The sequence below is a fragment of the Callorhinus ursinus genome, unplaced genomic scaffold (assembly GCF_003265705.2).
Source record: "Callorhinus ursinus isolate GAN/ISIS: 27379988/994484 unplaced genomic scaffold, GSC_fseal_2.0 scaffold59, whole genome shotgun sequence".
In the NCBI taxonomy this organism is placed as follows: Eukaryota; Metazoa; Chordata; class Mammalia; order Carnivora; family Otariidae; genus Callorhinus; species Callorhinus ursinus.
In genome coordinates, this window is record NW_027397121.1 from 4,358,717 (window position 1) to 4,380,562 (window position 21,846).

General features: G+C 42.3%; 2 protein-coding genes across 5 annotated transcripts in view; one reads left to right on the forward strand and one right to left on the reverse strand.

Moving 5' to 3' along the window:
• The first annotated feature begins 687 nt into the window (after positions 1-687).
• PXT1 (peroxisomal testis enriched protein 1) overlaps positions 688-21,846 on the forward strand; it is an 85,617-nt gene continuing 64,458 nt past the window's right edge. Inside the window, exon 1 of the mRNA XM_025862496.2 lies at positions 688-715. The gene's annotated coding sequence lies outside the window, so the exon portion shown is untranslated. The remainder of the gene's footprint in view (positions 716-21,846) is intronic.
• Positions 1,013-21,846, reverse strand: part of KCTD20 (potassium channel tetramerization domain containing 20) — a 37,265-nt gene continuing 16,431 nt past the window's right edge. For 2 of the 4 annotated variants that reach the window (XM_025862285.2, XM_025862286.2), the window contains exons 2-9: positions 15,568-15,773; positions 12,529-12,802; positions 9,598-9,700; positions 9,123-9,243; positions 8,918-9,034; positions 7,636-7,833; positions 6,091-6,201; positions 1,013-4,660 (exon numbers count right to left, since the gene is read on the reverse strand). In XM_025862285.2, the coding sequence (XP_025718070.1) occupies positions 4,368-4,660; positions 6,091-6,201; positions 7,636-7,833; positions 8,918-9,034; positions 9,123-9,243; positions 9,598-9,700; positions 12,529-12,802; positions 15,568-15,727 (1,377 nt within the window). In that variant the 5' untranslated portion in view covers positions 15,728-15,773 and the 3' untranslated portion in view covers positions 1,013-4,367. Of the gene's footprint in view, positions 4,661-6,090; positions 6,202-7,635; positions 7,834-8,917; positions 9,035-9,122; positions 9,244-9,597; positions 9,701-12,528; positions 12,803-15,567; positions 15,774-16,552; positions 17,279-21,846 lie in introns of those variants that run through there. The other 2 variants (XM_025862287.2, XM_025862288.2) reach the window with 2 other exon arrangements.

Below are 21,846 nucleotides of genomic sequence, written 5' to 3' on the forward strand. Positions count from 1 at the left end.
TCAAGCCTCAGGTCTGACATGTCATTCTCCTGCATAAAACTCTCTTGGGTTCCCAATGGTTTCTAAAAATGAGACCAGACACCTTTGTCTGAGGTAGAAGGGTCCTTCCTTACTCTGGTTTCATCTCTGCATCACCCCACCTTCCCTGATAATCATTTCACCTTTGCATCTTTGCTCATATAGTTGAGTTGGCCTGGAATACCTCCTCCCTGCATATTCGTGGATCCAAAACAACTAGTATTCATTCTTTACAACTTGGTTCATGGATCACGTCTAGAATCCTCTTGTGAACTCTCCTCATGGTAAAAACTGACTACTCCATCCTTTTGGGTTTCCTGAGTGACCTGGACTGTTCATAGATCTCTTTTCCCTGCAAGTATAAAAACCCCTTGGAGAGGAACTGTGTCCCGGTCATGGTGTCCCTGTGGTCATGCAGTGCTTGGCACAGAGTATACTCATCAGGCCATCTCTTCAGAGTGTGTCCGTAACCTCTGTGCTGATAAAGGCAGGCCTGCTGGGAAGGTGCTGGCCTTGAAGTTGGATCACCAATAAGCTCCCGGGCTAAGTGAGCTGGAACTCAGGCGGCACCTGACTAGAGTTGGGCCAAATCAGAGAGATCAGAGGAGCCAGAAGCTTTATAGCAGTGTTTCCAGGGGACCTGCCTTTCATTCCTGCCATGGCTCCTCACTTGTTTTAAACCAGAACATAAAAGTCGGTGAGTCCTCTTATCTATCAAACTTATATTTGGCTTTGTGGGGTCCTACTTGGTTGGACTTGAGGATTCAGGTCTTGAATGTAAATTAGCCAGGAACTCAAGAAGGCAGACTATTAGGGTTCTGGAACCTGTGAGTTACAGATAGTAGGGTGGGAAGAGCACACACAGGCTCAAAGTGATCCTGTGGCCCCGCAGGAAAGGAAGAGGCTCTGTTCCAGGCAATCAATGTGCTGCTGCTTTAGGTCCCTTTTAACATGTTGACTTCCAGTTTTATTTTCTGCTAAAAAAAACCATGGATGCAAATGATAATATTTTATTATAGAAAAAGCATCCCAATTAAAGGATTTCGTAAACACTGGTAGGTGAACAAGTGCAACTTTAAAAGTAAATACAAAGTAAAGAGGCAAAAATCTACAAGCATTTTGCCTTTAAGAGAAAATGTAATGTTCTCCTGCAGAGGTGATCCCACCCAGAGCACGGAACGTGGCTCCATCTCCCCCAGGGAAGGCATCAGGTTTGCTTTCTGAACTTGTATGCGCATTTTAACAATTTCAAAATAATGGCAAGAAGTGGCACTGGATAAATTACTAAAACCCCTTGATTCTTAACTTTCTGTTGACACTCGATAAAAAAAAGACTCCATATCACACTTTGACAATTTGAGTTAAAGCCTGTGCTGATTGTTTTCTGCAAATATTTCCATCCTTCCTGGGCTTATTCCGTAGTATTTTCATAGACCTGTATACATTAGATGACATACTGGTTTCTTGGAATTTAGCTATTAATAATTTAGCTAGTAATAGTGGCTATTACATATTATGCAGTAAATGTACTTTCTAGCTTCCTTACCATTTTTGCTAACATCTTTTCAATACTTTTCCTCCACTTTGGAGAAACCATGATCATCTTACCAGACACATGTTAACACTCTGCCCACTCTCCAGCTCAATGCCAAATGTTTCCCAGTCAGCGATACAAGATAATGATGCATTCACAAACTCAGATTCTAAATCTCAAATTCAGGTTCCTCTTGGCTTGCGGAGCTACCTCTGAGTAAGACCGTCTGAGCGAAACATCTTCCTCTGAAGATGGCTCTGTATAAACAGCCTGGCTTATTTAGGCACTTAGAAGAAAAAAAAAAAAAACCCACCAAACCTGAGTTCCACCTTTATTAGAAATCTCTCTTGCCACCTGGCCAGTAACAGACTCTGAAGGGAATGACTGCAACCCAGCCCCTGTCCCTGTGGGGACTCAGCAGTCCTGCCATCATGGAATGGCTTGGCCCTGGGGAAGGGGAGCTCAGAAACTGCAGTGATGCTGAGCTCCAGCTCCAGGCTGGGAGGGTGGTGGGTGCAGAAGAAACCCCCCTCTTCACCAGAAGGGACCTGTGGGCCCCACTTTTCCCTTCGTCTCCACCATCCAGTGACACTGGCAGATTAACCTGTACGGTTTCCAGCTCACTCACCCCATGGGTTGGGACCAAAAGCACATTAACCCAATTGGGGGGCGGGGGAGAGAGATACTTCTTGAAAGCCCGAGGAAATTAATCATTTACATAGAATAGAGTGCTAAGTCCAAGCCATACTTTCATACTTGGCTTTTTACCTAAGCAAGGACTAATTGGTTTTAGAGGGTTAGCTGCAGCATGTTCACACTTAGATGTTCATACAGAAGATGGAGAACAGACGTTATACTTACTAGACTAACACAGTTCATTCAGATTTCCTTTGTGATGGCATGGGAGGAAGTCAATTGAGAAGCAGAAAAGCAGCACCATTAAACGATTATCTGGGTTGGTCAACTACCAGCAGGTATGAATGAAATACTGGCATGGTCAAAGCCAAACCTGACCTCAAATAGGAGTCAAGGAGCTTCACAGACATAAAAGTACCCTCTGGCTACAAAAAAACCTTCACCCTAAACTTTAACCATCAGCCTTACAATTTGGATGCCAGTGGTAGTCAGAAGAATTCTCTAAGTGGGAGATGGCTCAGTTTAACCCCTTACTACTACTGTTTTCTGAGTAATGAACGGAGTATTGATTTCCACTGTGATGCTGGTCACATGCACAGAGAACACACTTAAGAACATTCTTGTTCTTCAAGCCTGGAAAAAACAGCTTTCGACACCCATCTGACTTTACCCTTGGAGGGCTACAACTAGGGCAGTCAAAATGGAGTCACCTAGCTTGCTCTATGGTATCTTACGGGAATGGAATTTAAGAAAACTAGTCATGTTTCCTTAAAGAACTTGAAGAAAACTATGTACCTCTTTGAAATCTGTGATGGGTAAAGGCTCTGGGTAGGTGATTAGAATGCCAACTTTATCATAAAATGGGAGATTATCCCCAGACACTTAACATCTGGCTCTAGACTCTAAACTTAGTTCTGCTGTTAATAGCCATGAGGACACGAGGGAAAATGGTTCAGTACTGGGAGGAGTGGTCTGGGTTCACACACAACATGCATTATTAACACAGAGCCAACAAGATCAAACAAAATTACTAGGCCTAATACCCCTCAATTCATCTATCCTTTGGGGATGACAGTAGTATGGTTTTCTAACCCAGTGATAGGCTACTTCAAAAACAAATATCCTGATATCCAAAAAAAATTCCATAGTATGAAAAGAATATACAAAGAAAAATCCTGCACTGGGACAAAGCCGGGGCAGGTGACATCTCCCCACCCAGCTTTACCCCAAATGCCCCCTTCCCTGGAGCTCTTTGAAGTCTTTCTATTGAGAAACAGAGCACTTGTGAGAAATTTCTGCCTGTCTATTAAAAGCCTTTCAGCCATATCATCTAAGGTTTCCCAGCCACACTCACAGCAATGTGCTGCCTAGGGTGAAGACCTATGGCTTCACACCAGATTCCAAGCCAGGATAATCAAAGTGGCCTGATCTGGACAGGTTCTTCTACTTGAGTTGTGAATTTCATTCCAAATGATTTCTTTAGACTCAAAAACCTTGAACCTAAAAAGGTTTCATAAATGTTGTTACATTATTATTGGACTTCAGTCGGATCTGTGCGGTTTTGAACTATTCATTGCATTAATGAAAAAACTGAATTTAAACTCTTAAGAAATCTCCTTTTGGACGTTTTGAAGAGAGCCTAGTTCTTCCCAGATGCAGGTCTGGGCACAGAGGCTACCAGGAATGGCATCTTCACTGAACCCTAATGAGAATCCCATTAGCGCCTGCTTGTGGAAGCTAGAGATTGTCTTTTTTTAAGGTTTGGTCCCTTTGCTCTGCTACGTAATTTGTCTGGTATAAAACTAACAAACGAAAAAGCCAAGGACAAAGTATCAAGGATGAGAGGACTGCTTTGATGAATATGAGCCAATGGGAGTCGACTTCCTTTCCTACTTTTTGCAGTTATGCAAAGACTCTGTAAACGGCACCAGATCCAAAATTTTCAAGTTACCAGGGCTGCTGCAAAGCTGGTAGCTTATTTGCCAGTGAGTGCTTTTTTATCCCCTGCCGGAGGCACAGACTTTTCAGTAATGAAAAGGACACACGCTAATTGTAGGAGAAAGGGAAAGGATGGAGAAGCAGGTCTCCTGATACTCGGGGAGACAAACCAAGGGGAGAACTGGCTGTGGGCATCGCAGACAGAGAAGGGCTCTGAAGAGACACGGGTCCACAGCTGGCCCTAATCCTGAAAGTCGTTAGATGCCATCTGAGAAAGTGGGGCATTCAGCCGGTCGAGTTCATCCACCTGAGGTGGGTGGTGCATTACTATCTCCTGGTCCTCTAAGACATCTTCTCCTGCAGCTACCAGATTAGTGAGGGATTTGCTTCGGACACACTGGAAATCTACATGGCGACTCTTCCCTTCTTCCTTTTCCCAGGACATCTGGATAAAGGGGCGCTGCACATAGTTATAGATTACTTCAGACCGGCCACCGGGTCTTCTCTTAATTTTTTCTTTACAGGTAGGGTAACCTAAAACAGAAAAAGGCCATTCTCATGACTCCAGGAAATTGCCCACTCTAGATTCCACACTTTCTCTTCTCTAACCACATTAATTTCCTCCCACATTCAAAGGCTGGGGAAATGACCTCTGACCATGCCCTGCCACTCCCACCCACCTATGTGCTCACTTCCCACCTATCCAGGTTAGTAGGTCTTGTCCCTGGAAGGGAAGTAACAAAAATTCTCTCTCTTCTAATGACAGGGCGGGAACAGCCTCTTAGTAATTTCAGAAGCCTGTACTTACTGGCAACAATGCCACAGAACAGAAATCCTGCTAGGCCATGGTGAATTCCAGTCTCTAATTCTAGTGCTTATCTCATACTGTAGGAGAAGTGGTTAAGAAAGTGTGTAATGTGTAGCCTAAAGAAAAAAAAAAACAGGGAAGTTGCCTGAAATATCTGAAAGGCTATCACATGGAAATGGGAGAAATCTTAGAGTAGCTTCAGAGGCTAGAACTAGAAGGAAGACTGAAGAGAGAGTAAGTTATCTACTAGATATATGGACGAATGTTCTAATGGTAGGACAGTCTGATGGGGAATGGAGTAATCCTTGTCACCCTGTTCCTGGGGTTTCCAGTGACAAAGGAGGGACACAGTGGAAACAGGTTTAATAGACCTCAAAAATCTCTTCCCACCTGAAATTCCAACCTAAGTCAGACGCAGTGAAGATTGATGGGTTCTGCAGGCAAGACCGAGATAGCAAGCACAGCAAAACTCAAGAGTCAAAGACTCATGGAGGGGAGACCAGGATGGCTTCAGCATTCTCGAAGAATCAGTGTCTAAGACCGTTCTATGGAGACCACAGGTTGGGAGCCATTTGCTCAAGATCACTTCAAACCATTCTATCAATACACATAGACATTCCTCAAAGGTATGTAGTGGAATTAAATCAAATTTTGAGTCTCCAAGCTATAATTTTCAGAAGGACTATTATACTTCAGATATATAATGGGCCTATATATAGATATATATCTATACAGATATATATAGGATCCCAAAAAGATCTTCACAGATCCCAAAAAGATCTTCACCAAGACTGTTGGTGGAATGACTCTCCCACTTGGTGAGCCCACGGGCCCTGCTCCACAACCACCACCACCCCCCCCCCCGCCCCCGTGTCTTTAGCCCTCACTGCTTTGTCCCGAAGCAGTACACCGGAACTTATTCCTGCAGCTGCTTTAATTTAAGTAAGCATTTATGACTGGAAATAAAATGAAAAGGAAATACAAGGATTAAAAAAAACAAAACCAGGAATCCCTCACACGGGTAGGAATGTAGTTTTCATGTGTGCCTATTCTCTCTGTCCTCTGGAAGCCGGGTTTTAAGGACACAAGCTGGGCCCATAGATAAGACCTACTCCATGAGCCATGCAAGCTGAATACTAATGGGGATATTTATTACCTTCAATTCCAATGCGAATATTTTTCAGGCCTCGCTCCTTTAACACTGTTTTAGCGACATCACGATTCTCAATATATTTGAAGAATCTATAGAGCTTGGAGCTATAAAGAACTGGAAAAAGAAAAATTGAGTTAATCATGGAGTAAAGACTTCTAAAAGAGGAGGGAGATGAGCTAACAGAATCAGACTGATGAAAGGTATACCTGACCCTGACGCCAAAAAAGAAAAAAAAAAAAAAGATCCAGTTGGATCACAGATTAAATGTTAAGTAATAGATCAAACATAAGAAAGAAACCACATGAGAAATTTTTATAGTCTCAGGGTGGGGAGGACCTTTTGGGTACAACATAAAACCCAGAAGCCATAATATAAAAACTGACACATTCACCTACTTAAAAATACAACATCTCTGCTTAGCTAAAACCACTGTAACAAAGCTAAAAACAAAAAACCAAAAGTCAACTGGGAAAAATACCTGCAACTCACATTACAAAGGGCTAATTTCCTTATTATATATAGAGAGAGTGGTCAGAAATAGAGAGCCTTCACAAATCACTAAGTAAAAGCCAATCCGATTCTGTAATGGGCAAAAGGCACAAATAAAGCTACAGAAAAGGAAATTAAAAGGCTCTTAAAAATAAAAAAGATGGTGAGTGTTGATCATGAAATGAGAAATGCAAATGAAAACATAAATGCGATGCTATTTTTTACCTATCAGTGTGACAAAGATAAAAGTTTAGTAAAACACTGTTTTGGTGAGGGTGTGGAAAACAAACCTGCCACATATTGTTTTGTGAGTGTAATATAGGAGGAGAATTCGGCAACATTTATCAAAATTATAAAGAAACAAAGCTTTGGCACAGAAATTCCATTTCTAGGAATATTATTCTATAGAGATACACGTGTGAAAAAGACTCCATTTAAAAGGCTATTTATTGCAGCATCATTCACAATTTATAGTTTAAGTGTCCAACAACAGGGCTAGTTAATTCCGTCCTGGCACGGTCGTGCAGTGGAACACTAGACAGCCATTAAAAAGATCGCGGAAGCTTTTTATGAAAGACATGGTGTTGAACAGTCTGTAGACTATGGAAGCATTTGAAAAAAAGGAAAAACCATGGATGTAATTGCTTATGTATGTGCACTGAATACGTCTGAAGGATATAAAAGAAGCTGAGGAGGAAAACCGGGTGGATGAGGCAGGGATGGGATCAAGACTCTTCAATGTATATCCATCCTTTTGTACCTTCTGAATCGGTACATTCACTAAAAGTGGAACCAGCGGAGAGGAGAGTGACGCCACCAGTAAATGGCCTCAGTCTGGCCTCTGTCTCACCCCAGTATCCGACACCAGGGGCAGCAGCAGGTGTGACAATGTGACACACTCAGCAGAGACCTCAGCCCTGCATCCCGTGCCCTGATCGTCCAGGTGAGCATGCGCCTCGCCAGCTCAACAGTGACATTCACGCCGCTTCCGGGATCTAACCGCTACTGTGGGCAGCACGTCTGGTGCGGAAAGCGTCTGCACCACGCGGGGGCTCCTACTTTGGGAATACTCCTCCCCCATGGGGGGGGGGTGGTCTTCATCCCAGTCCACGGAGTCCTCATCCGCCAGCACAACGATGTGGCACTCTCGCTCCCCTTTCTTGGCACAGCCCACCATGATGGGCAAGATCAGTTCTTCGAGGTAGTGGTCAAACTGCTTGTGAGCACCGTCGTTGGACAGTTCATGCAGCAAAGCACCTGGGGAGAGAAGCCGTAGGTGAGCATCCCCCCGGCCGAATGCAGATATTACTGGAGAGGAAAAGACTATGAGGTGATGGCCGTTACCACTGAGAAGTTCCAGAGAGGTGGCCCATAAAGGCAGAAAATGGTTTCTTGCTCCGAGGCGCTAATTAAGCTGATTTTGTTAGATATGTTGCACGTTTTACCACTCCTTAACTTCCTCATGTTTATTTTTTATTTTATTATCGAGAGGGAGGGAGGGGGGGAGGGACAGAGGGAGACAGAGAGAGCATCCCAAGCAGGTTCCATGCCCAGTGTGGAGCCGATGTGGGACTCGATCCCATGACCCCGAAATCATGACCTGAACAGGAACCAAGTCAGATGCTTAACCAACTGAGCCACCCAGGTGCCCCCTTCATGTTTAATAATCCCTGAGCATTTTGACCAACTGAGGTTTTGTTAGCTATACAATGTCAAACCACACACATTAATTCTACAAGAGAAAGAACCATCATTTGTAGTACCTCTTCTGAAGATGCTCTGGACCCCAATTTCGTGGAGTTATGGTACCACAGAAGAGGGATCATCTGAAGTTTGAGGACACCAAGGGACTTGCTCTAAGTGTGCGCTAGACCCAGTAGAGAAACCACAAGTCTAGAGAACTTCATGGAATATGCAGGGAAACATATCGTGAACCTCAAAGAATAATTTTTTAAATAATTTCAGGAAGCCTAGGTGTTAATAAGAGAATGGTGTTTGTAGTCAATCAGCTCTAATCCCAGCTTTTTAGAACTTTGAACAAGTCAATTTCTCAGTCTTCTCATTTGTTAAAGGGGGTTATCACCCGACTTGCTAGGGCTCACACTGTTGCAAGAATTAAGCAAGTTCATATCTAGAAAGCCCTTAGTAAACACAAAGTTAATAATAACGGTAAAAATGATTCTAAGAACCACCCAGCCAATTTACGCTGTTTGACTCTATGAGGGAAGGCTCACTCATGTCTAAGAATCAGTATCCTTATTTATTAGTTGAGACACCAAGGTCCCAAGAGGGTAAGCGATTAGCTCGGTGCCTCACTGGACAAGCTAGATTCAGAACCCACCGTGCATTCTCTTTGGTTTACTCCACTTCCTCACAGTGCTGTGAAGCCGGAGAGGGAATAGGTTAGTATCACGTCTCTGCTTCTGCAAATGATTTTCAGCCCACACTTGAAACTCTTCTTTAGTGATTAAAAAAAAAATCAGTCGATTCCAAGCAAACTCAAAGTTCAGCTGCTCAAATGCAGGTAATAGGTATCTGTAACTTACTCAGATCTTGACATCGGATAGTGTTGAAGTCAAAGTTAATGCAGAGATAATCGCATGTATCTCTAAGGTCTGGAATAGAGATGCCATCAGGACAATTGATGATACCAGTTTTGTAATAATCCTGTAAATGGATTAAAAAGAAGAAATGTAGGCAAAGAACCAAGATGAAAAGTGACCTCTTCAACCCCCTATCCATTCCTGGTTCTGTTAAAATGGTAGCTTACTAGAACTATCACCAAGTTGGCTGACTTGTCAGCTGGCAAAGCGGCTCCTGGCTCTCCTGGCATGCTTAGTCACACCTTGAGAGCTGACTGAGCTCACACAAGAAGTACTTCAAAGTTATAGGAACAGAAAGTAAGAGGGAAAGGGAACTGGGAACCAGAGACCCTAAAGTCAGTAACAGTTCGATGGAACTCCTGAGGCTTCTGCCTATGCCTGCCCCTGGGGAAAAGGATGCAACAAGGCTCCTACACACCAGCACTGTTCGAAATACAGTTGCACTGATTCCTTCAGCAATCTCATATTCTCCCTTCTCGTTGGGCCGAGTGAAGTTGTACTCTCTTCCTGGTCCAAACATTCTGAAAGACATCAGGCAACAATGTTAATCTTTTCCAGTCCAGCGGGATTCTTCACGCATGAGGACTGCTCCCCTTTCCACCTCATTCTGGAAGACTCCATTCCATGTTCTCATAGTATAAACTGAAAACACAGCAGTGGGACCCAACCCCTAAGCAGCAGCTCCCTCCAGACAGAAAAGGTGGTAGTGATTGCTTACAGCGTTTGAGAGCAAGGAGAAATGAAGCAGCAAGTCCTCAAGGATCACGGGTGGTAAGCTTCTGTCACAGCAAATGAAGTAAAGCAGCATCTGCAGAGTTGGCCCTTGGAAAATCTCTGGCACGTGTGAGGGTTGCCTCTCACGCCCTCCCCACTGCCCAGGGATATGCCGGCAGCTCAGGAAGACCGTGCATCTCCTGCTCCTGACCCTTCCTGGTCCTTTCCCTCCTCCTTACTTATCTAGCGTGTCAGTCCTCAGTTCTGAGTTTTGCTTTTCAACATCTAATGTGATAGATGCATCTATACTGGTGGGTGCAGATGTTACTGTTCTCCCTTTCCTGGTACATTTTAATGCTGGAGCTCTGGGGAAAATGCCCTTCTTCAATCCAAGGAGTAACTCTAATGACAGGAACTTCAGGTCAAGTAGACAGGGATGGGAGGTATTAGGCTTCTCAGTGGTTTGACATAGTTTAGAGAGGCAAGCCTGCTCTGTGCATGAACTCAGAGGTCAGGAGGGCACAGGGAGATCTTGCTTTTCCTTACTCACCTTCTCCCATCCTTCCTTCCTCCCTCTCAGATCCCCTCCAGTAACACTGGCCCCTTGACTTCCACCACTCCTGTTGCACGTCTGAGCTGTGGAATGGGAAACCAGTGTGAGGGACGGGGCAGGCAGTCAGGATCTTCAGCCAGCCGGATTTAAGTTCCCAATGACGCCTCACTGTCATTTCCTTTCTTAACCTGCTGGGAAGCCCTGCTGTTCAATGTTAAAACTGTTATCCTCCACCCTAAATTGGCTGCTTTTCAAAGGTCTGAAAAAGATTCCAAATCACATACTTTCCAAACCACTAACACCATATATAAGAAATCCATCCTGATAAAAGTGTCTTCAAAGAATGCTGACATTTTTCTGGAATGTTCTGGTTAAAGTCTAGCCAAGACAGTTATGAATCAAAATAGTGAACAACATGCCATGTAATGCCACCCCCTCCAACCCCTTAACTATCATCAGCAAGACCTAAGCTCAGAGTTATTTATCTGGTAGTGGTATGGATTAACATTAATCCATTTGCAATCTCTCGGCTTGTCCCCCTTGTGACTAGTGGCCCACATTTTTTAGCTCACTGCCTAGGCTTACCAACACTGTATGTAACCTCAGGACAGTGCAAACCTAAGTAACTCTCAGAACTGATAACCTCAGCTGATAAACCACCTAGATAAAGAATCAGACGCTCTTGCCATGGGACAACTCATTCCTAGATTCAAAGAAAGAGGGTCACCCAAGAATTAACAGAAAATGCTTGCCTTTCTTCTCGTGATCACTGTCAGAGGCAATCTACCTCAAAGAGCCAGTCAGCACCGAGGGAACACTGTTTTGGGGTGTGGGTGTGGTGGGGGGGCAGTGGTAGCAACACCAAGACTAAGGACAGGAAGTCAAGTCTGATAAAATGTAGGGCCAGTCTGGAAAATGTTTTGATGTTCTAGTTTAGTCTTAATTCAGATGTTTGAGAAATATACAGGTTTCTTTATAGTTAAAAATGGTTCATCATGAATCTGCATGTGTATGTTCAAATATAAATATATTTGAATAGCTGGATTCCATTTAGCCTAAAATTCAACAAATGAGTGTGGTCCATTCTGATTTCTAATGAAATCTAACCTCCTGAGTGAGGTTAGATCTTTTAAGATCTACTTCCAAGTAGATGAAAATCCTCAAAAGCCAAATGTCTATGTGTATATACACATACATCATCATCATCATTATTATTATTTTTACTCTTATCCCAATTTGCTCTTCCTCATGTTAAGGTCTATGGTTGGCCAGAAGGAGAACCTCCTAACTCCCAGTCCAGGCTCCAAGAACACTTTCTGGCCAGTGCTCCTCCTTGGCAGGCTCTTCCATTTCCTAAACTCTACCCCTAAAATGCTGGAGGCAGGAGATGAGGAGAAGAGGGTAAGACTGTGGTCTTCAGTGAAGCAGCACAGAAAATGGAACATGAAGAAAAGAGAGAGCAGTCATGACACAGTACAACAGCCAGATAGAAAGATTCAGTTTTGGAAAACTTGAATAGAGATGGAGGCATCAGAAAATGACAGCCTGACACCTGCTGCCAAGCAGAGCGGGCAACGGACAGCAGCCAAAAGGCTTTCCTGTAAAACAGTTTTGCTGTTGTGTCATATGGAACACGTGTCTAATTCTATTTTTTATTAAAAGACAAAAGAAAAAAAAACCCCACAACTCAGATCTTCCCTTAACCCTGTCTTTGACCTGTGGAGCTCAGACAAGATTACTTTTGTGAGGGTGTACGAATTATGGCTAAGAGAGATGAGGTGTGTGACTTCTGTTTCAGAGGGAAGGATATTCAGCAGATTATTTTCCATAGTTCTGATTGCACTCTCCTTTGTGGGGGCCCATTTTATTATACTGGCTTTGTAAATAAATTAAGTACATCCCCCAAATCATCAACACATATAAGGCTTTGTATAAGCCTGCCCTCCCTGTCTCACAAAGTTGTGAAGGTAGAAAAATAAGCAATGCAGGGCTTCTTTTCCTCACATCTAGTGCAAGATAAACAGAAGATATTTCTATTCATAGAGAAGAGAGTGAATTTGGAAGGAAATTATCATCAATTACCTTCCCAACATGGTATCCGGATGAGCAGTGAAAATTTGTGGATTCACAACAAAACGTGTGCCATCTACAAGAAGTGTCACTTTCTCTGGCGCCTGGGAATGAACGTTACTGCCAAAGCCCACAGTGCTGTTTCCAAATCGTTCTGGAGCCATAAAGGGTTCATGGTTCCGTTTATTCCCATTTTGGAAGCAGGAGCCTTTGACGTCTTCGGGAAGTGGCATTATGTGAGGGAACTGAAGATTTGCTGGCTGAGAGGCATAGTCAAGTGAAAGGTCTAAAAGATCATACAAACAAACCAAAATAACTTGACAGCAAAAAGGCTTGGGGGGGAAATAAACCTCATCTCTTTAAAAAACAACAAGAAAATCCTCAAACTTTTAGGTGTTCGCAGGCAAAAAACTGTTGCCTTGAACAAGTAAAGGAAAAATAGGCTAGAGACTCATACTGGATCCCCCTGAGCTTTTTTCCAGGTTTGCACGGTGGGGAGGAGAGAAGGAAGGCAATAATGCCCACACTTTAAAATGATTTAAAAATTTTATGGGGCGCCTGGGTGGCTCAGTCGTTGGGCGTCTGCCTTCGGCTCAGGTCATGATCCTAGGATCCTGGGATCGAGCCCCACATCGGGCTTCCTGCTCTGCGGGAAGCCTGCTTTTCCTTCTCTCGCTCCCCCTGCTTGTGTTCCCTCTCTCGCTGTATCCCTCTCTGTCAAATAAATAAATAAAATCTTTAATAAAATAAAATAAAATGATTTAAAACTTTTAAAGTAAATTATATGCATGGCTTAAAAAAATTTAAACAGTAGAGAATTTCTGTGGACAACCAGCAAGGCCCTGCCAGACTCCATGCCCTCCCCTGGTCTTGTTTCACAGAGGAAATCACTTTTTACTTTCCACTTCTAGCTCTAAATAATACTCTTGTAGTTCCTGTGTTATATTTAAGAAACCTGCTACCTCTGGGCGCTGAAACTATTCCTTTTCCACATCCTTCTAAAAATTTCCACATGTTTCTAAAGTTTATTTCCCCAGAAGGGATGACAGTCTCTAATTGTCTAATGCATTACTTTTCCTAGAAATTCACATAAAAATGCATTTTCACTATGCGCTGGAGAATCCTACCATCACCAGCACCATTTTTTGAAGAGGCAGGGCTTGCCCTCAGCAGAAAGGTTCCAATGCAAGTGGCCTTGGGTTAGGATTCCTTCACGGAACCTGTTTTTGTCCTAGTATCACCAAGGAGCCGTTTTCTTTAAAAGCAATTTATTCAATTTTCTAAACCTTGTTCGGTTCTGTAAAATGAGAATCATGTTCACTCCACCTCTCTCACAGGATTCTTCTATCAACTGAAATAAAGTATGTGAGAGCACTTCAAAGTGTGCTAATACCATATCATGCAAAAAAGGCTTAAAACTAAATATCTGAAATCTGGATGTATGCAGAAGACAATTTGGGGGAAAATATAAAAGTATTATCATAGGATTCTTTTAAATTGGCAGTTCTCCTAATATATTTTAATGTAAAAAAAGTCTCTTTTACGAAAAATTTCAAACATACCAAAGTTAACACAATATGTGTATCCCGCCACCTAGATCTGACAAGCTTAATTAAATTTTCTACATTTTCTTCAGATTTTTTTGAAAAAAGTAAAAGGTTATAGATACAATAGAATATCTGACTCCCATCCTGCACGTATTTTAAGTCTGTATACAGTAATTCATGAACATGATCACTGCCCATCACTTGTGGTAAATGAGCCTGACTTTGGGCCCTTAGATAAATTGTGACCTAGAGTACACTCACTTTTCTTTCCCATTTGCTTCTAGAGAAAAGGAAACCAAAATCTAGACCAAACGCTTATTGAGGGTTCACATCCTACGATTTTTGACAGATTTTCAGTGTGGCCCTGTTCTGTTTGCACAACAAGAGCTAAGCTTCCACACAATCCACAGGCAAGCTTCTAGCAAAGAAACGCTTTCATCACCAAGATGGGCTTTCACAAAGTGCTGTTCTAAAAAATGAAAGTAGGGACCTACATCACAAATTCAGGATGCTTGATTCCCCACCCTCACCCCCCCACAGCAATGAAGCAATTCAGGTGGGCTGATTGCTGAAGGGCGCCTCAAGGAAGCATACATGGGTGAGCAGGAAGGGGGACTCCGTGCGCAAACTCTCCCTAATGGCACATGCTAGGATGGCAGGCACACCCTGCCCCTCTGCCAGTGGATGCATCTAGAATAGCACAGCCTGGTCAGAAAGACATGGGTTCAAATGGCAGCCGCCCACCTCCTAGCGGTGTGGGCCTGAGTACGTTCTGTAAGCTTCCGAAGCTTCCTTTCGTCATCTGCACAAGGAAGAGGACTCTAAGCAGGGATCGGCACACTTTCGATAAAAGGCCAGAAAGTTCTGTGGGTCACAGTCTATGCCACTGTAGCAGGAAAGCAGCCAAAGCCCCTATGTAAACAAATGGGCATGATGGCTGCATTTTAAAACTTTATTTACAAAAACAGGCAGTGGTTTGGATTTGGCCACAGTTTGCCATTCTTTATCTAAAAACATGTATGTAAAGTTCCTAGCATGGTGAGTGCTCAATAAACAGTAACTGCTATTATTAGTGTTGCCGCTGCCTTTATTCAAAGTTAAAAAGAACCGGACAGTTTATCAAGAGCCTGCACATCCATTAACTCCAAAGCCTCCCAGTCGCGTGAAGTAAGAAGAATATTAATATCCCCCTTTTCCAAATTAAGAAAGCAGGGCTCAGAAAGATTAAGGAGCTCATCCACGGTTACAGATGATAAGCAGCTGAGCTAGAATCTGAATCTGTCTTCTGACTCCAGATCCAGGACTGTTTTTCCTCACACTGTTACCACCAAGTTAGATGTGCAGGACTGACTGAGTCAGGGGGCTGTCTGTGGCGGGCAGCCTTAGGTAACTGTGACATGTGAGCTAAGCCAATCAGCTGGAGATGTTATTTATGCCTCTGGGTAGAGTGGACGCTCTTGGGTCAGAAAGCCCTCCAAATTAAGTCAAGATCTAACCATCGTACCATCGCTCCTGGAACCTAGAGGGTAAGCGAGACTCTGAAGAGCGGAAGCAGTCAGGCTATTTGTTTCTCTCTCTTGGGCCGCAGCTGCAGGGTCATCGCTTAGGCAGCTCGCCTCCTGCCGCAGTACCCTGTCGCTCTCACCGCCACGGTGAACGTTCATCCTTGGGTTCTGGATCCTGAACTGTCTGCTGGACCAGAAAAAAAGCCTGGAAGACAGGAATGTGCAGGATTTAGAAAGCTCTCCAGACAGGTTTCCAAGGACTTTAAGGCATGAAAGCCGAGCTGGAGAACTCACAGACGGCTTGCATTCTTGTTCGGAGAAGAAATGACATCTTAAACTTATTTCTGTGATTTTATACTGGGAGGAACTGGTCTTATTTAAATGGTCTTTACCACATCACTAACAATGTAAGAATGTTGATCAACTTGTTATTTGAGAATAATTTTAAGCCGTATCCAAAACCAGACATCAAATCCACAATTTTGGCCACAATCATGATCAGTTCTCTAAGTTAAATGGTAGTGCAGTAATTTGGTGTTGTTTAGATCACCAAAAGAGGGGAAGAATCCAACGGGTCAATTAAAGAAAATCTGCCCATATATTAAAAATAATCGAGACACATGTGTTCCTGCAACAATTAAGCACTAGGAAATGAAAACTGTCAACAACCATAATGCTCATGTAAGAGTTGAAACAAGACCTGCACTAAACACACACACAAAAAACAAAATTGGACTTAGAGTAATCAAGTTCCTTTTTATAAGTTCTCTTTCACTTTCTGTACCTTATGCTCAACCCCAGGCCCCACCTCAAAATTACAAGACATCATTGGCTGGAAGGCTAACTCTCCCCCAGGCAGTACAGTCATGTAGGGAACACAAAACAAGCTACCGCCTCATGCCAGGCAAATGCTTATTTCTGAAGAAAACAAGATAATTTCATCGGGCAGAATGGGGAGGAGGGTCTATGTGAGAAGCTTCATACCTTTCTTCCAGGTAATCACGCCCTGCAACTCTTCCATCCTTGGGGGATGCCCAAATATTCCTGAAGTTCACCCTACTTATTAGCACTTTCAGTTTCTACTGTACTGATTTCCACTTGTATTCTGGTGGAAGAACCATCTTACATCACCACCAATTTTTATGCAAATGGTTGCATGCTAACCATTTCAGGAACAAATCAGGTCACTAAGGGCAGGAACACGTAGCATGTAGAGGTTAAAACAGATCCCTAGCAACTGGCAAAGTCAAATAAAACCGCCACTGCCCTCAGGTTTGATTCAGAAGATGTCAAAATCAGGCCTACAGAACAGGGTAAGAAAAAGATCCATGGAACTGGAAAGAGCTTACTGCCAAAATAGTGCCAACACTGGAAAGACCAAAAGGGGGTCTGCTTCTTTAAGCTTAACTGGCTCTGAACGACAATGTTTCACTTAACCTATAGATACACTCTTCACTAGGATTAATGCTAATGCAGCATTTCCCAAAGTCTTCTACGAATTAATTCCTCTATAATCCTAGAAGGACAGAACAAAACTCCCTTAAACTTTGAAACCTAAAAAGTTAACTCACTGACACCAAATTCTTCCACATACACCAGAGCAGCCAGTTTAAACATAATACCATTCCCCTTCCAGGATGAGGCTTTCATTCAACTTTGAACGTGTATTTTCACTGCCAACCATGGTTCAGTTCTGTAACCATCCCCCAAATGGATCGTGGTCCTCAGAACAGATCTAAGGAAAACGAAAAAGAAAAAAGAAAACCAAAAGCAAGCACTTCAACGATATAGTCTCTATTGCTACAAAACTATCTTTGGCCAAAACACAGTCCCAAAGGTCATAGCAACATTTGATTAAGAAACCAAAGGACTGGGCGCCTGGGTGGCTCAGTTGTTAAGCGTCTGCCTTCAGCTCAGGTCATGATCCCAGGGTCCTGGGATCGAGTCCCACATCGGGCTCCCTGCTCCACGGGAAGCCTGCTTCTCCCTCTCCCACTCCCCCTGCTTGTGTTCCCTCTCTCGCTGTCTCTGTTGAAAAATATATAAAACGTAAAAAAAAAAAAAAAAAGAGAAAAGAAACCAAAGGATTGTGCTGCCCCTAAGCACACTGAACAGTAGCTGAAGAGACTGCTTCAGGCAAGGATGAGGCGTCAGAACTATATTAATAATGGAACTCAGACTATATGGCCATTAAGAAAACTTAACATCTAGCAAGCAGCTCGAGCTTCACTTCCACACAGTATGTGCAAGCATTTTTATACACTCTAAAAAGCCACACAAATATATTTTTTATTTCACAGGCCTCCCACGAAGGCTCATATTTTGTTAAGTCATGATTTTGCGGACCTGGAATAGCAAAACCCCTTAGCATCATAATCATAATCTCCCATCTTGGAAAATTTACACACAATCTTTGCTAGTGGAATTATCTCGGAGACATATTGTACCTAAAAACAGACACACTGGTTTCTCCCAAAAACATAATCATCTTGAGTATTAATCCAAAATAACCTCTAGTTATAATAAATCTATATATTTTCTTCTTACTTGCAATTTCCTCTAATCAATTATTTCTGAAGAAAACAAGATAATTACATGGATCACTGTGCCATTAAGTACAATATCTTGCACTGAACTATTCAGATTTTTAAAATCTAGTTGTAATGGGGTTAGGGGCAAACAACCCTAACATGAATGTATCTCAAAAGCATAATGCCTTCAGACTGTTAATGGTACAAGGGTTATGATCTTTTATTCTTTTAAAAATATTTTATTTATTCATTTGAGACAGAGAGTATGAGCAGGGAGGGGGCAGAGGAAGAGGGAGAAGTAGACCTCCGGCTGAGCGGGGGGCCAAACACGGGGCTGGATCCCAGGACCCCGAGAAGGGTATGATCTTTTAAAAGGCAGTTATCCGGGCGCCTGGGTGGCTCAGTTGGTTAAGCGACTGCCTTTGGCTCAGGTCATGATCCTGGAGTCCTGGGATCGAGTCCCACATTGGACTCCCCGCTCAGCGGGGAGTCTGCTTCTCCCTCTGACCCTCCCCCCTCTCATGCTCTCTCTCTCTCTCTAATAAATAAATAAAATCTTTAAAAAATAAAAAAATAAAAGGCAGTTAGCCTTTTTTTTTTTTTTTCTTTTACTTCAGAGTAAGCTGGGTGGTGAAGATGAGGTAGGAGGTCACAGAATTTGGTAAATAAACCAGTCTACCCTTCATCTATACTCCATAACTAGATTTAGAAAGTGATTACATCGGGGCGCCTGGGTGGCTCAGTCGTTAAGCGACCGCCTTCGGCTCAGGTCATGATCCCAGGGTCCTGGAATCGAGCCCCGCCTCTGGCTACCTGCTCAGCGGGGAGTCTGCTTCTCCCTCTGCCACTCCTCCTGCTTGTGTTCCCTCTCTCACTGTCTCTCTCTCTGTCAAATAAATAAATAAAATCTTAAAAAAAAAATTACATCTTTGCCTAACCTTCATGCCAAACAAATCCCAGTCTTTTCAGTCTGTTCTTATATGAAAACCACATTTCTTTGACTGTTTTAATCACCTATCATGGACTTTGGTCTAGTTCCATTATGCTTTATTTATGCATAGTAATGAGAACTCTATTAATGTTTTCTATTAAAGGTGAACAGGTTTTCCATTTTGCTTCACACATATTCTGATAATACCAGGATTTCTGGCAATTGGTTAAAAAGGGGTAATAGTGGGGGTGGGGAGAGACAACAGAGATGAAAGATACAATCTAAAATGTCTACATGAGGGGTGCCTGGGTGGCTCAGTCAGTGAAGCGTCAGACTCTTGATTTTGGCTCAGGTCATGATCTCAGGGCCATGGAATAGAGCCATGTGTCAGGCTCCTCACTCAGTGGGGAATCTGCTGGAGATTCTCTCTCCCCCTCTCCCTCTGCCCCTGCCTGCCACTCTCTCTAAAATAAATAAAACCTTAAAAAAAAAAATCAACAAAGCTGTGGTGAAATCTTTGCACATGTTATCTTTGGGCATCTCCCCACTATATCCTTGGAATAAACTCCAAGAAGTAAAATTGATATGGAAAAAGGTAAATAATTTTTAAGTTTTGATAGGTACTGCCAGATTGCCCTCTACAAATATACCAATTTAAAGTCTTTCCAGCAGCATAGAGCATTCATTTTCCAGAACTCTTGCTGAGTGTTTCAGTTTTATCTTTGCTAATGTGATAAGTGAAATGTGATAACTCATTTTAATGTGGTAAATTAACAAGTCATTTTCATCAAAAATTTTACCTTTGAGAGCCTTAAAAGTTTTGGGTGGGTGGGGAAAAACCACCATGCTGGGTAGGTATTAGGTAACAGTGATTAATTCATATCAAGTTTGTCAGGCTTGACTAGAATCACTGGGTGTTTCCCAGGACTGCTCTCATCTCCCTGGAAGTCTGAGAGAATGAGGTATGATTACAAGACCACCCACTAGATTGAAGCAAAGCAGGTTCTGGCTTTGGCTTCGTTATTAACTAGCCATGTCACCAAAACATTCTTTAAGCTTCAGTATTTTCATCCATAAAAACAGAGGAGAATGTCTGTCATTACCAAGTTAGACAAACCTTTCTCAAACAGGATGCATGGCAAAGCTCTCAAAACTCATGAGGCACCATACAAAAGGCAAGAGATAAACTTGGGAGCTCTGTGTCAATCTCCCTACACAACTGCTCCGTATTTGTTTAGCTCTCTAAGCATGTCATCATGCTCACCCTCTACTGTTGAATATACTTCTGTTCTGACTGTTGTCCGGTTCGGAGTTCAGCCACCTTTCTCATTTTGATTCAGTGAGCCGATACCCTGTACTGCTTCTGGAATTCTACAAATTATTTTTGGCCTCAGTTGCCTAACTCTTCATTTGCATCTGACCTTCTGTGTCTTTCCATGCCCCCCGCAACCTGCCCCAACCCAGAAAAACACCATATCTTCCTCTTCTGTTGCCAGGCTGTCTTTCCTTTCGCCCTTTCACTCCTGCAAAATTCTAAAACACGAAGAACAATCCTGCACTCAGGCAGTACAGGCTTATTGCTCCTGACAGAAAATACTGAGAAGACAAAAATCACCCAGAATTCCTCTTCCAGACCTTCCTAAGCATAAATACATAGATATATTTCTTTTTTATTTTTACAACTTAAAATTCGGCTGTTTTATGCTGTATTTCTCAACATACCATGATTTTGCCTGTATGTCAAGAGTTACACTCCTATCATTTTCAATGGTACATAATATTCTATTACATGGTTATAACCAAATTTTGTGTTTTATTGCCTTTTTCTTTTTACATTTGATCTTTACCCATATGGAATTTGTTTTGTATACAGCACGAGGTATGGATCTACCAAAATTCAAATGGTTAACCAATTAACTGCCTTAATATATTCTGAAGAGTCCATTTTTTCCCATACTGATTTGAGATGTCACCTTTATCAAATACTAACATATAATAAATGCCTGATCTGGTTTTTACACTGTTCCACCGATTCATCTATTTCTGTGCCAATGTCATGTATAATTTCAACAATCTTGCCATCATTTTTCTATGTCCCTTAGCTAGAAGTCCTAAAATGGTATTTTTAAGTTGTCAACAGGGAAATTTTTTCTTCTAATTTTTAAAGTTATGTCGTATTTTTTCTGCAATGAGCAACATGTTTTATAAGTTTAGAATTACTGTGATCAGAGTCATAGAACATTACATTTAATGGAAAGCAACTATATACACATTCCTTATACCAGTTTCTTACCCAGAATGTAGCTTTGTTTTTAAAGATTTTATTTTTTAAGCAATCTCTACACCCAACGTGGGGCTTGAACTCACAACCCTGAGATCAGGAGTCACATGCTCCACTGACTGGGCCAGCCAGGCGCCCATTTGTTCCAACTTTTATTATAGGAAGTAAAAATTCATTTTACCTGAAAAGATTACTGCCATAACTCATTCCAATGAAATCTTAAAAATGTGTGGATAATTGAAAACTATTAATATTATGACAATTTTGCTGTTTATTGTTGAGACAGTGTTTAATCAAATTTTTAATTTCAAAGTAAAACCTAAGTTTACTTCTGCTATTTTAACACATATGAATACATAAGCATTAAAGATAGATTATGCTGTCTAGGGTAAAATTGCAGCTATACCAGAAGACTTCTGTGCAGAAAAAGGACTCCTGATACTGCACTTCTTGAATACTGGTCAAGGTTTTATTTTTTTTTTTTTTAAAGATGTTATTTATTTGAGAGAGAGAGAATGAGAGATAGAGAGCACGA